General features: G+C 42.3%; 2 protein-coding genes across 2 annotated transcripts; both read left to right on the forward strand.

Annotated features, from left to right (window-relative positions):
- The first annotated feature begins 5,743 nt into the window (after window positions 1-5,743).
- Window positions 5,744-6,319, forward strand: LOC142070503 (interferon beta-like). The gene has a single exon (XM_075124164.1). It carries the CDS (start codon window positions 5,744-5,746, stop codon window positions 6,317-6,319), a length of 576 nt encoding a protein of 191 aa, XP_074980265.1.
- A 5,396-nt stretch (window positions 6,320-11,715) lies between these two features.
- LOC142070500 (interferon beta-like) lies at window positions 11,716-12,960 on the forward strand. The gene is made up of 2 exons (XM_075124161.1): window positions 11,716-12,301; window positions 12,917-12,960. The coding sequence occupies exons 1-2, from the start codon at window positions 11,728-11,730 to the stop codon at window positions 12,958-12,960; spliced, it is 618 nt and encodes a 205-aa protein (XP_074980262.1). The 5' UTR covers window positions 11,716-11,727.
- Window positions 12,961-15,265: the final 2,305 nt, after the last annotated feature.

Here is a 15,265-nt window from a genome sequence, read left to right on the forward strand (position 1 = left end):
AACTGCACCTCCACTGGAGTCCTTCGTCTCTAAACTGATTCTCAAATCAGCAGCTTTCGAGACTCCTATCAGTCCATCTTGAATTAAGCAAACTGCCAAACTTCAACTGCACTATTTATAGCCTTCTTGCCATTACCAAGACTGATTTATTCACATGAGAAAATGTAAAACAGAAGATTTTGCTGAAAATATTGCAGAAGACAGCATAGTATTTGAACCGAAGGAGAAAAACCTTACTATTTCTTAATCATTGGTATTACGCGTTAGCTCCGAATTTGCCTTGGGCTGCTTTTAAAAATGAAATCTTACCTCTTTACTGTAACAGGCTTCGCTTCGGCATAAGAAATATGAACCAGGACAATTTCCAAAAAAAATGGAAGGATAATTTTCCTGCAAAGGCAGAATGAAGAAAGACACCTAACATGGCCCCAAAATTTTCTCAAGCCCAGAGAAACCCAGAAAGAGACTGCCAAAGTGGACATCCAGGAGATCCTCCAACAGATTTCCTACATCCAGGGGTGAAAGTAATTAAAGGACTTACCGGTATGACAGAGTCCTGAGCAGGGGGTAGGCCAAAACCAGAAGAGGTGTGGCCTCAACCGGAAGAGTACCAGCCTTTAAATCCCAGGTCTTTAAATCTCGGGCTACCAGCTGCAGAGGCGGCTGGGTGTCCCGGAGCTCGGGGGTGATTTAAAGGGCCTAGGGCTCCGTCCACCGCTACCGCAGTGGAGCCCCGGCCCCTTTAAATCAACGACAGAGCCCCAGGGGCTCTCTGCTGCCTCCGCTACCCCGGGGCTTAGGGCTTTGGTGGAGATTTAAAGGGCCTGGGGCTCCCTGCATCGGCTGGAGCCCGGGCTCTTGAAATCGCTGTCCGAGCCCCCTGCCAGAGCCCCCGGTGTAGCGGCGGCGGCCAGGGGCTTCGGTGGGGATTTAAAGAGCCCTTTAAATCATGGCCTGAGCTGCCTCCGCTACCCAGGGGCTCTGGCTGCTGCCAGGAGTCCTAGACCCTTTAAATGGCCAGCCTCGGGAAGCCGGTCTGGTATGGCATGGTGTCCCGGCTCTTGCCGTTATATTGGACCAGACCGGACCGCCTTACTTTCACCTCTGCCTACATCTCATGCAAAATACCCTCACAAGCTGCCTGGAACGACAGTCGCATGGAAAGATCCTGACATGGACTCATAAGCAAGGGAAACTTCTGGAGGTGTATTTTGTGGCAAGGATAACAAAGAAAGAAGAATATCCCAGTTTCTAGGTCACTTATAATTAGGCACTCTGAAATTTTAAACGAGTGCAAATATATATTCTTTTCCTGCACTGTGAAAAGATTTTCAGATCATTTTACTGGATTCGTAAAAGTGTCTTTATGTTGATCCATTTATATTTATTTACAATATTAATGTATTGCTTTTATTTATTTTTTCAGAGGTTTTATAATATTTATAAATAAATATTTATTTCTACAAAATAGCAACCTACAGCAGTAGTGATTTGTACGAATTAGATTTTAAAAAAAACAGAGACTCAATAAAAATCTTCTCTTGTTTTACCTTAAGACTCCAGTTCAGCAAAGGACTTGTAAACATTTGCCTAACTTTAAGTACACGAGCTTTCCTTTGACATAAGCAGTTAAACTTGACAACATGCTCAAGTACATTGTGAACATAAACCCTGATTCAGCAGTGACTCCATAAGAAAAATAGCTTGGGTAATTAGTTTGACCACTCCAACAGACCACACACCACAACCTCAACTCCGCAGCTTTTGTGTTTCTGCCCATTACCAGATTATTTTCACGCACAACATTTGTAGTTGCAGATATTTGGAGCAGTAGTTCATTGTGATGAAATGAAAGGGATGATGGAGACACAGGAATTCTAAGGGGAAGACTTCAGGTTGTCGTGGTACAAAGTTGCTTGTCCCCTTCCTCCCCAATGAGATGTGTGCGAACCGTCAGGTTTCCATGTGCACAGACTCCGTATCTCCCCCACCACCACCATCAGGAAGGGTTATGTGGGTCTAATTTTCCCCTTCCATCAGTCAGGTTTGGGTACACTTGGCTCACAAACACCATCAAGCTTGTACATACCGAACCCCTCCTGTGAATTAGGCTTGTAAGCATCTGCTGCTGCTTCCCTTTGCTCTCCCCCGGGTGCTCCCAAAACAAGCGTATGTGCTTAGGGACTGCATGTTGCACCAACAACCACCAGCTGGAGGAGCACAGTCCATCAAAATTTCAGTTGAGCTGTGAATGACTAAAAATTACCTGAAAGCAAAAAAACAAAACCAAAAACCATCCATTGGAACAAATCATGTAAGGATCTCTTTGCCAAGTTTAGGTATCTATATCGTATTTTTGAAGAGCTAATAGTTAGTCCCATCATTGTCTAGCATTAATTTAAGCCACACTCGAAATATGGAGATTTCTTATTTAAAAGTTTTTAAAGAAGTCAAACAACCACTACATTACATGTTCAAATAGTGAAAAAACAAAGTGTGTGTGAATTTTTACACTGATTGGAAACCTGCCTTTGGGAAAAAAACCAGGAAGGTATGTCCCATTTCAAATCTCTTTTGTAACACATTCCAAACTATGGTGTCTCTAGCTGGAGACTAAATTCTTCACAGTCAACAGATGGCAGCATTGCAGAAGCTTTTGCCCTCTGTTCTCTTTAGCTGACGGGTTCTCAAACATTTCATTATGTGGGCCTCATCTTACAAAAATTGATCCTTTCCCCTCCCATTCAGGATCAGCTAACATTTGTGGGGCAGGTACACCAAATGCTTACAAAGAAAGGTAGTACTAGAAACGCATTTATATAAGTTTAGCGGTCTTTAAAGGAACGTAGGATCTGCCAGTTCTCTGAAGATCATCACCCAGTACTCCATGTACTGCCACTGATTCAGGAAACTCAGTTTGGGACCTGCTGGTTTAGAGGCATGTACAACGAGTTAACTCTTAAAACAAATGCCTCTCCTTTCTTATGGTGCAGTTTTTTCCAAGAGCTGTAGCCATCAGCTGTTCAAGTTCTTTCCTGCCCAAATCTTTCTCCCTTCATTCATTCATTCCTTCATGTAGCAGGAGCCAAACGTTATATTGACACAACACAATCATCTGAAAATAATGAGAGCAAAATTAGACTGCATGAAAAAGTCACCACCCCCATAATGTATACCCCGCTCTCTGGTGGAACATGGCCATAATATAGCACTTGGAGGCATTCAAACTCTTCAGATTCTAACTGCTTTGTTGCTCATGGAGTGCAGTGGGGATCCTCCTGACATTCATCCCATCATATTGTTTATAAGATGTGCTTTGTGGAAAAAATCCATTCATCTATTGAAGAAGCCATTTGATGCCATGTATCATCTAAGATTTCAGGCCTTCCTGTGGGAAAGCCAACCACAGGGGGATAAAAAGGGAGGAACATGCTAATAATACATCCCCACTTCAGCTCACTTTTATCCTTCCGCTGGCAGGCAGGAGGGGATACTCGCAGGTTTCTCCCCAGCCTTCATCATAGAAGCAGATGAGCCTATGGCTTCTACACAGAACACAAGGTCTTTTCGCACAGAGCTACTGAGTTTCTGCATCAGTTGTTGGGACCACTCAGAGCCCCGTTCCGGTCCCTGTCAGCGAGGTTCCGTTACAGCCATGAAACCAGGGCTTCCTTCAGACTGCAGTTGCCTCAGACACTCTCTGTAGGTGACATGGAGAGATGCACCCACCAGACCTGTAGTAGCACTGCCCCAGCTCAATGCGTGTCTGCTCGTTCCAGGCCCCACACGTGGATCATAACTGTATGGAGAACACCCCAAGAGGGAACTGGGAGCAAAAGCTTCTGACTCCACGGCACCTCATCTCACCCCACACACCCTTCTATGTGGCACAGGGAAGAGGCATAAGCAGAGGGCTCTAGCCCTGCATAGATCCTCTGCAGCAGGCTCTGAGGCCCTTGTAACTAAGTTTTCTCAAATAATAGACTGGTTCTTTGCCTACTTGCTGCAGGGAAGATGGAAGTAGGGGTGCTGGGGTTGAGCAGCGTCACGTAACATTAGCAAGTGAATTAGCAGGGTTTACAGTTTTGTTCAATGGCTTTCAGCAGCCATACAACAACAAGTATTCCAGTGCCCCTAAATTGCTGTCACCATACAGATTTACTGAAAAAGATGATTTGGCTCCCCCGCCCCGCATTACCCTGTGATTACTTTGTTACCTTCTCCTACCCTAGTATTCATACTACGGTACTTATTTCCCTCTCTCCTCAACATCTTCTCTGGACTTCACCCTCGTGTGGGATAAACATCCCCAGCACCCATGGAAAGTAATGCGAGAAAGGGGAGCGTAGTGCATGGCAATCTGGGGGCTCTGGTAAGTCTGCTTTCTGTGCACTTTTCAGAAACTTTCATGTCGCTGATATAAGACTCTGATAGTTCTTATCAAAGTGCAGGAAGCCTTGGGAGACTCTAACCAAATTAATATGCACAGAAATGTTTTCATGGTTTATTCAGGTGATTCTTCCTTTCTAATTTCAGTGAAAATAGTTTTCTTTTTGGATGAAAACACATTTTCCTGCCATGATGGCAAAATCCAGCACAACAGTCTGTGCTAGGGGAAGAAAACCAGAAAATAAAATGTGACCACAGGAAACCAAGAGGCTAAAAGAAAGCTGAAGAATTTCCCTGCCCACGCCAAGGGGAAAACAAAAAAATTAATGACGACAACCCAGGGACATGCCTGTTAAAAATACAAATCAGGACTTCTCTTCATAACCTCCTTCTGGCCGCACTGTAAAGCACAATCATCCATGTGGGTACCTCTCTAGTATGTGTAACTAATTGCTCATCCTGCTTTACTAATTACCCTCCATTTTCACCACTGTCAGCTACTCAGAGTGACCAATAGGACAACATGTTCACACCGTCTAACTGCATCGATTCCTCAGCTACAGTAATATACACTCAGATCTGGAAGTAAACAAAAAATGAAAAAAGGTTCCATTCTCTCAGAGCTCACTCTCTATCTCCTGTGTTTTCCTAGAAGGAAGATACCGATATTTGCTGCTGTCTACATATTAAGTGTGCTTTTCAGGTTGCATGACTGAAGTTGAAAGTTACCAATATTTTTGGGAGGCCTAACATAGGTTCTGCCATACCCCCTGGCTTGAAGTGGTTTCCTTCATATTCACGGTTTACAGTTTGGTTCAATGGCTCTCAACAGCCCCATTACACAAACTGTTCCAGCTCCCCTGAGGCCAACCCTTTCCTCCCACTTCCTCCAGGCCTCAAAACTTTAAATATACCTAAACTAGTTTTGTCTGTCAAATGTAGGAAGTGATGAATGAGAAGTGTAGGGTTTGATGAATTGGCGGTCTTCTCATTACCACTTCTGAAGTGTGGATGATCTTATTAAATTAGATCTTTAAATTAATGCATCATGAAAAGCCTGTATGTATGTGGATCCAGCATAAGTGAAAGGGGTTTGGTCACTTTCACAACAATACAAAAGGGAGAAAGCGTGGTAAAAGAATCTAGAAAGCAGTGAATTATACAGAAAGAAAAAGACTGAAGCCTCCAGGAGGGAAAAACCTTTCAAAAAAAACAGAAAATGATGAAACAAAAATTCTGCAGCCAATTATTTAAAGTCAGAGACATGAAGGAAAGACACAGCAGTCTACATAGGACCCTCAACAAACTCCAGGCTCAAGGTTCCACACAAAGAAAAGAAGTGGAAGACATCGGCATGACCACCAGGTGTTTGCTGCACATTTGCCTCATACTGCTCTTCTCCACTGAAATCTCATCTTCGCTCTGTACCATGCTTCACTTCCAGCAGAACAAAGTGAACAAAGAGAGCTTGGAGCTTCTGGAGAAAGTGAGCGGAAATCTCCCCTCACAATGCATAAATGAAAGGGCAGCTTACAAACCCACCCACGATGTCCTCCAACTCCCAGTGTCCCCGAAGGAGAATGCCAAGGTGGCAATTCAAGAGATCCTCCAAGAGATCTTCAACATCTTTAGCAAAAACCTCACCCAAAGTCCTTGGGATGGGGCTTCCATAGTCAGGTTCCAAAATGGCCTTTACCAGCAAATTCAGCGGCTGGAGGCATGTTTGAGAGCACAGACAGAGAAGGGCTTAACCAACCCAGAAAGTCAGGACCTCCAGATCACCAGTCGGAGAGTGAAAAAATACTTTCAGGGGATAGATGCTTTCCTGAAAGAAAAGCAATACAGCCTGTGTGCCTGGGAGATCATTCGCGTGGAAATACCCAGATGTTTTGTACTGATTGACAAACTCACTCGAAGGCTGAGTAACTAAGGTACAGTACAAAACTTTTCCCTGGAGTAAATGAATTCACATTAAGGTAATTTATACAGCTGAACAGAGATAACGGATATTTTATAACTCTGCTTATATAGGGCCTGATCCTTCTTCTGTAGGATCAGTGGCCAAATCGCAACTGATTTCCATAGCAGCAGCTTTAGGCTCTTCCTGTCCTGTCCTGGAAATGGATTTTCAGTGACATGGATTTACTTTTTGGTGTTTCTACTGTTGTTTATTTGTTTATTGTTTATTTTTGCACATCTTCATAATCTCTCACATATCAGTACTGTTGTGCAGTAGGGAATTGGCAGACCATGCAACAAAGTACACATATGTGGAATCCTTCGGCACCTCACCAGCACTTTGTGGTATGGGAGGGAAGAAAGTATCATTATCTGATGACGAAAGCACTCTGACTTCGACATACATAGTGTGTTTCTACAATTATCAGCATGGCTATTAATTAATTTGTCCTCATGAGAACTATTTCTAGTATTCCAAGGTTTGAGAAGCTTCCTAGAGACTTTTTAAAAAAATATGAACAAACTAAAAGACTTGCGAGCTTACGTGTGGAAAAGATATTGTCATTTAATTTCTTGAGATCAATTCAATGAAAATTATATTTTTTCCCTTTGTGTTTCAACTATTTCCAATTTCATTTCAGCTCCGGATGCTGCAACTACTGAGGTGAAGACAGATGGATGCAGTGGATGCAGACAGACGGATGCATTATACACTCCATAATGGTTGATGTCTTATGCCGTTCATTCACTCTCATGAAATTCCAACTGCACAAATTTCATTTCATGTGATAATATTCTGTTCATTTACTCAGGGTTAAAATGCAAAATGAAGGATATCGATGCAAAAAAGTTACAAGACAATTAAGAATTTTAAAAGAAAGGGTTGGACCTTAAACATTGTTGACATTGTGTGTTTGCACTATATTTCTATGATCTCTTCTCTGATCCAATCTCACCTCTGAACTGTAACATGCAGTATAACCACAGTATAACAGCATAACACATGTGAACTGGAACAGCTTCCAAACAAGCTCCCTGAGGCGGGAGTTCCAGTCAGAGATTCCAACATAGACTCATCAGCCAGCTGGGCATCTGGAGACAGGTTTGGTTGCAATGATGGAAAGCGGGACTCTTTTACCAGGACGGAAGGACGGACCTTCAGCTCACCAGGATGAAGGTGAAGAGATACCAGTTATTTCCTCTAGCAGACAAGCAGTTCAGCATCAGCGCTGGCAAGAGAATCCAAGTGGAATTATGCAGTTTTCAACTACAGGACAAAGTCACAAAGAAGTTTAGAAATTAAAAATACCAACCTGTTTAGAAGGACTAACTGAAATCAATGAACATTTTAGACATGATTTACAATGAGATGCAGTGGAATTTTAAAAGCTGTTGCTACTATTTATTCTATTTGTGCATTGTGGAAATAGTTTCAGATCATTTTATGATATTTGTAACAGGATATTTATATCAGTCTATTATTTATTGCGCTTAATGATATTTTATCGTAGAATAATTGAAATAAATTATTTTCTTATACAAAATGGCAACAGAGTGGTAATGATTAGGTTAAAAAAAAATCCAACCAAACACTCTATTATTGTTCAGCCTTAAAACCCCAAGTCCAGAAAGTATTTATGCACGTGACTTCTAGTATGTGACCCATCCTACTGGTGTTCATTCTTCCAGCTGGGAACATACTTAGATACACAGATGAATCAGTGTGCAAGTTCACTGTACTTCCATAGGAAAAAAGGAGCTATGGAGTGATAATTAATCTTTCCACGATAACAAACCATGCACCACACCTGATCTCTGCCTCTTTTTCCTCTGCTTCTTTTTCCTTGGTTGTTTTCCCCGAGCAGATAACTTCTTCTTGTGGAAGTTTGGTGGAGTAGATGTCCTGGAAGAGGCCAAATTACTGCTGGGGGGGGGGGGGGGTTCCGGGGGGAGAAGAGGGCACCAATCAAGACAGTATACACCTTCAAACACACACCAGTTAAGTTATCATTTAATTAGCTTGCTCATAACTCCATCAATCAGGTTTGTGTGCCTTCACATACCACCTCCCCACAATACATTTACAAGCACCACCCCCGCCCATTAAGTGTGGGCTTCCATGAATGCTCATCATTTGTGTGTCCCCCACACACATTCGGTTCCATCATTTTTGTGTGAGCACAGCACAGACAAAATTCATTCTTGAGTGCACACCACAAACAAAATTACGTGTGAGTAATGAGAGCGGGAATAGGGCATTAGAATGAGGATTATCAAAGCTTCTCTGTCACCTCTAAAATGCAGCCCCCAGTTTGGGGGTGTCAAGGTTCCTTCCCCACTCTGAACTCTAGGGTACAGATGTGGGGACTTGCATGAAAGACCCCCTTAAGCTTATTCTTACCAGCTTAGGTTAAAAACTTCCTCAAGGTACAAACAGGGAAAGAGCCCACTTGGAGAGGTCTTCCCCCCAAAATATCCCCCCAAGCCCTACACCCGCTTTCCTGGGGAAGGCTTGATAAAAATCCTCACCAATTTGCATAGGTGAACACAGACCCAAACCCTTGGATCTTAAGAACAATGAAAAAACAATCAGGATCTTAAAAGAAGAATTTTAATGAAAGAAACAGTAAAAGAATCACCTCTGTAAAATCAGGATGGTAAATACCTTACAGGGTCATCAGATTCAACACACAGAGAATCCCTCTAAGCAAAACCTTAAGTTACAAAAATATACATTCCATTCAGCACAGCTTTTTTACCAGCCATTTATACAAAAGGAAATTGAATGCATTTCTAGCTAGATTGCTTCCTAACTTTTTACACGAGTTCTGAAGAGCATTCCTGATCTGTTCCCGGCAAAATCATCACACAGACAGACAGACAGACCCTTTGTTCCCCCCCACTCCAGCTTTGAAAGTAACTTATCTCCTCCTTGGTCATTTTGGTCAAGTGCCAGCAAGGTTATCCTAGCTTCTTAACCTTTTACAGGTGAAAGGGTTTTGCCTCTGGCCAGGAGGGATTTTATAGTTCTGTATCCAGAAAGGTGTTACCGTTCCCTTTATACTTATGACAGGGGGAATACATCAGTCAGTTACTATCCAGGAACAATACTGAATTCTTCTGAAAAAGTCTAACTGCCCCAAACCTATTGTGTGCCAGAGAGAAACTATTCCCACTCATGCCAGCAGACCTTGAATTAAAAAAGGGGCCATACTGAGTGGAGAATTCAGTTGAGCTCTTTGACAATATCACCTGTATTATAAGGAGCAGCCAATGCCTGTGGGGAATCCCAGCTCGCATTTCTTAAAAGAGAGGAAAACTGTGTAAATATCCCCCACTGAAGTTCTCCCACATCCTTCCAATGGTGGGCAGGAAGGAGGAGGAGCAGGTTGGACCCCAGCCTTCCTCATGGAAGTGGCTGTCATTCCATCTCCACACTCAGCAGAGTCTATGGTTTCTGCACTGATCAAAAAGGTCTCTCCAGACACAGATCTGCAGCATCTGTCTCAGCTCTGGTCCCATTAGATTCCCTGCCCCAGTCCTTTCAGTGCCAAAGAGTATTTTCAGAACCACGATCCACCTACACAAAACTTGGTGGAGAGGTGGAGCCTCACTAGATCTGATGCCACCAGCAGGTATATCACTATAATTTCACTCCCCCTCCAGGGAAGAGCTGAGAAAGGAAAAGGAAAAAAAATAGAAATCAGCTGTTGCCACCAGCTAAGTAAAAACCATGTGCACAAACGTCATAAGAAATCAAAATTACAACCCTGTTCTTAAAAAAGGTAAATATTAAAAACAGAGAGAGAGAGAGAGAGAGAGAGAGAGAGAAAGCTAATTGCATCTTTCTAGACATTTCCTGATCTACGTAGATATCTGGGGTTACAAATGAGTAGTTTTTAGGTATGATACTGATGATATTTCATACCAGGCCCCTTATTTTACACATTAAATTTTTATTTATCGGGACAGTCCCCATATTTGGAGCTTTGTCGTATCTGGGTGCCTATTACCCCTCACCTCCTGCCCCGAATTTTCACACTTGTTGTCTGGTCACCCTAGCTGGGATATCAGCTGGGAAGTCTCTGAAGCTTGGCTTGGGCTTCCTCAGCGAGGGGAAATATACAACCCGTGCCTGGATGGTGTGGAATGACAGGGGGAATACAGGGGGAATATGGTATACTTATGTACAATAAACTGCCTTCTTTACAGTGACGCTTCCAAATCGTTTAGGCAAAACTCTAGATTATGATTTTAAAAAGTGCTTTAGGTGATGGGAGAGGTAGATGTAGAAGAAGTGACACGAACAGAAATATGGTCATGTTTTCTTCTTTTCCTTCTTTAAAATTAATATGAAAATATTCCTTTTCAATTTTTGGGTTGAAAACCATTCCCCTTCACTGATGGAAACTCCAACATGACAGCCTAGTGCTATGGTATGAAAAACAGAAAGTGAAACTTGCTACAGGATGCAAACTTCACTCATCAGCCCACTTGAATTTCAATGCCCAAGCTCAGTGAAATGCACATTGAAAAAAAGAATAAAGCTTGAATGGTGAAAAGGGAAACACGTTTGAAAGTAACATTCATTTATGTCAGTCACTCTAGCATATTACCAACCATACAGTCTTTGCAAAAAGAAAAGGAGGTCTTGTGGCACCTTAGAGACTAACAAATTGAGCTGTAGCTCACGAAAGCTTGCGCTCAAATAAATTTGTTAGTCTCTAAGGTGCCACAAGTCCTCCTTTTCTTTTTGCGAATACAGACTAACACGGCTGCTACTCTGGAACAGTATTTTCAGTTATCAGTTTCTTAAGTAAACCTCCCAGTTTCTCAGTGCCCTCTGTCCATCCTCTGGTATTCCCTACACACAGGGATTTTCCTCTCTCATAAGACAGATAGTCTTGCTGATGTAACTTACTGATCTAACAGATGTTTAGATCTGCCTAGCACTACTAACTACAGATACGTGGGAGTAGACAGGCAGGTCCCTACTCTAACCTGTAACTGGATGAAACAGTTAATCATCACTCTTCTGACCCTTTAAATTTTCTTTATCTAAGAGGGTGGGGCGGGGGGCCCTCAGGAAAGAAATATAGGGATTCTTTCTTCTAAAAAAAGGTAATGACTGTGATTTTGTTCTTCCAATGACTTGTTCGCTTCCACTAAATAGAAAGGAGGAAAATGAAAGTAAAAACTTCAAGCAGGCAAAAGCTTGAAAAGTAGAAAGTGATGAAAGAAAAATCTCTTCCTACAGAATCCCTAAATTCCTACTTAAATTCAGAGACATGGGTTGAAAACACAAAGGTTTACAGAAGACCTTGAACAGGCACCAGTTGCTCAAGTTCTACACAAACACAGGGAATCTAAGACATCATCATGATCAGCAGGAGTTTGCTGCAATTTTGCCTCGTGCTGCTCTTCTCCAGTGAAATCTCATGTCTGGACTGTAACAGGCTGCATGTTCTACAAATCAGAATGAACAGCGAGAGTTTTGAGCGTCTGGAGAAAATGGGTGGCAACTTTCCCTTCCAATGTCTAAATGAAAGGATAGCTTTCAAGCCCAGAGATATCCTCAAGCTCCGACTGTCCCACCAAGAGAATGCCAAGGTAGCCATCCAGCAGATCCTCCAAGAGCTCTTCCATATCTTTAACAACAATCTCACCCAAGCTGCCTGGAATGGGACTTCCATAAAGGAATTCCAAAACGGACTTCACCAGCAGATTGAGAAGCTGGAGACATGTTTGAGTGCTGAGATGGAAAAGGAGGTAACCTACCCAGGAAATGAGAACCTCCTGCTCACCAGCCTCAAACTGAAGAGATTCTTCCAGACAATAGAGGATTTCCTGAAAGAAAAGCAATACAGCCGGTGTGCCTGGGAGATCATCCGTGTGCAAATAACCAGATGTTTCCTCATGCTCGACAAACTCACCAAGAGACTTGAAAATGAAGGTACCATTTTTTCTTTTTTCCTAGAAAAACTCAAATAATATTATTTGAATAAAACAGCTGGTGAAAGATGGGTGATAGGGTTATAAATCCTAATACGTCAGGCCCAATCTTTCTCCCATAGTAATTTTATGCATACAGCTATTTCAAACGCATGCTCAAATCTTTTCAGAGTAGCATATAATTTAGTGCTTCTCTACCACACACAATATTCTATATGAAAAATATACCAATATATCATAACTGCTAACTAAAGACAAAATATTGTTACGTGATAACTAACTATGCCAAATAGAAAAGAACAGTGAGAAGCCCCCTTTCAACAACTGCCTCGTTAGACAACGTTCCAGTTAGTACACCAGAAAATGGGGGGTCTGTGTTCACACTCTTCTATCCCATCAGCTCATTTTGCACATAGGGATGGCCGAGGGTTCTTATTCTGCTTTTCTTTCTTTTGTTTACCGCTAACTTCAACAGCTTTAGTAACAACAAATTGTGACAAGATGACAAGTGCACTAAGGCTCAGGATTTAGGATTTGACATCTGGTTAGAAAAAGATGGCCTCTATTTGGCATTTGAATCTCTCCATGTTTGAACCATTCCCCTTTTTCATTCCAGCACGTGATGCTTCCAGTAATGATGCTCTGAAAACGGCTGAATGAAACTGCACCTCCACTGGAGTCCGTCGTCTCGAAACTGATTCTCAAATAAGCAGCTTTCGAGACTCCTATCAGTCCATCTTGAATTAAGCAAACTGCCAAACTTCAACTGCACTAATTATGTCCTCCTTGCCATTACCAGACTGATTTATTCACATGAGAAAATGTTAAACAGAAGATTTTGCTGAAAATAGCCCAGAGAAACCCAGAAAGAGACTGCCAAAGTGGCCATGCAGGAGATCCTCCAACAGATTTCCTACATCCAGGGGTGAAAGTAACTTAAAGGACTTACCAGTATGCCACAGTCCTGAGCAGGGGGTAGGGCCTCAACCGGAAGAGGCGTGGCCTCAACCGGAAGAGGCCCAGCCTTTAAATCTCAGGTCTTTAAATCTCGGGCTACCAGCTGCAAAGGCGGCTGGGTGTCCCGGAGCTCGGGGGTGATTTAAAGGGCCTCTCGGCTGCCTCCGCTACCCCGGGGCTTGGGGCTCTAGCGGAGATTTAAAGGGCCTGGGGTCCCTGCATCGGCTGGAGCCCCAGGATCTTTAAATTAGGCACTCTGAAATTTTAAACTAGTCCAAATATATATTCTTTTCCTGCACTGTGAAAAGATTTTCAGATCATTTTACTGGATTTGTAAAAGTGTCTTTATGTTGATCCATTTATATTTATTCACAATATTAATGTATTGCTTTTATTCATTTTTTCAGAGGTTTTATAATATTTATAAATAAATATTTATTTCTACAAAATAGCAACCTACAGCAGTAGTGATTTGTACTAATTAGATTTTTTTTAAAAAACAGAGATCCAATAAAAATCTTCTCTTGTTTTCCCTTAAGACTCCAGTTCAGCAAAGGACTTGTAAACATTTGCCTAACTTTAAGTACACAAGCTTTCCTGTGACATAACAGATCATTTTCACCCACAACATTTGTAGTTGCAAGTGTTTGGAGCAGTAGCTCATTGTGATGAAATGAAAGGGATGATGGAGACACAGGCATTCTAAGGGGAAGACTTCAGGCTGTCTTGGTACAAAGTTGCTTGTCCCCTTCCTCCCCAATGAGATGTGTGTGTCAGGTTTCCATGTACGCAGACTCCGTATCTCCGCCCCACCACCACCATCAGGGAGGCTTACGTGGGTCTAATTTTCCCCCTCCACCAGTCAGGTTTGGGTACACTTGGCTCACAAACACTATCAAGCTTGTACATAGCCCCTCCTGTCATTCAGGCTTGTAAGCATCTGCTGCTGCTTCCCTTTGCTCTCCCCCGGGTGTTCCCAAAACAAGCGTGTGTGCTTAGGGACTGCATGTTGCACCAACAACCACCAGCTGAAGGAGCACAGTGCATCAAAATTTCAGTTGAGCTGTGAATGACTAAAAATTACCCTAAAACCAATAGTTAAAAATTACCTGAAAATAAAAAACCATCCATTGGACCAATCTTGTAAGGATCTCGTTGCCAAGTTTGGGTAGATAGATAGTATTTTTGAAGAGCTATTAGTCAGTCCCATCATTGTCTAGCATTAATTTAAGACACACTCTAAATCTGGAGATTTCTTATTTAAAAGTTTTTAAAGAAGTCAAACAACCATTACATTAAATGTTCAAATAGTAAAAAAACAAAGTGTGTGTGAATTTTTTCACTGATTGGGGAAAAACTGCCTTTGGGAAAAAAACCGGGAAGGTATGTCCCATTTTAAATCCCTTTTGTAACACAGTCCAAACCATGGTGTCTCTAGTCGGAGACTAAATTCTTCACAGTCAACAGATGGCAGCATTGCAGAAGCTTTTGCCCTCTGTTCTCTTTAGCTCAGGGGTTCTCAAACATTTCAATATGTGGGCCTCATCTTACAAAAATTGATCCTTTCCCCTCCCATTCAGGATCAGGTAACATTTGTGTGGCAGGTACACCAAATGCTTACAAAGAAAGGTAGTACTAGAAATGCATTTATATAAGTTTCGCGGTCTTTAAAGGAACGTGGGATCTGCCAGTCCTCTGAAGACCATCACCCAGTACTCCACGTACTGCCACTGATTCAGGAAACTCAGTTTGGGACCTGCTGGTTTAGAGGCATGTACAGGGAGTTAACTCTGAAAACAAATGCCTCTCCTTTCTTATGGTGCAGTTTCTTCCAAGAGCTGTAGCCATCAGCTGTCCAAGTTCTTTCCTGCCCAAATCTTTCTCCTTTCATTCATTCGTTCATGTAGTTGGAGCCAAAGGTTATATTGACAAAACACAATCATGTGAGAATAATGAGAGCAAAATTACACTGCATGAAAAAGTCAAGGATTACAAAATCACCACCCCC

The sequence above is a fragment of the Caretta caretta genome, unplaced genomic scaffold (assembly GCF_965140235.1).
Source record: "Caretta caretta isolate rCarCar2 unplaced genomic scaffold, rCarCar1.hap1 Scaffold_31, whole genome shotgun sequence".
Lineage (NCBI taxonomy): Eukaryota > Metazoa > Chordata > Testudines > Cheloniidae > Caretta > Caretta caretta.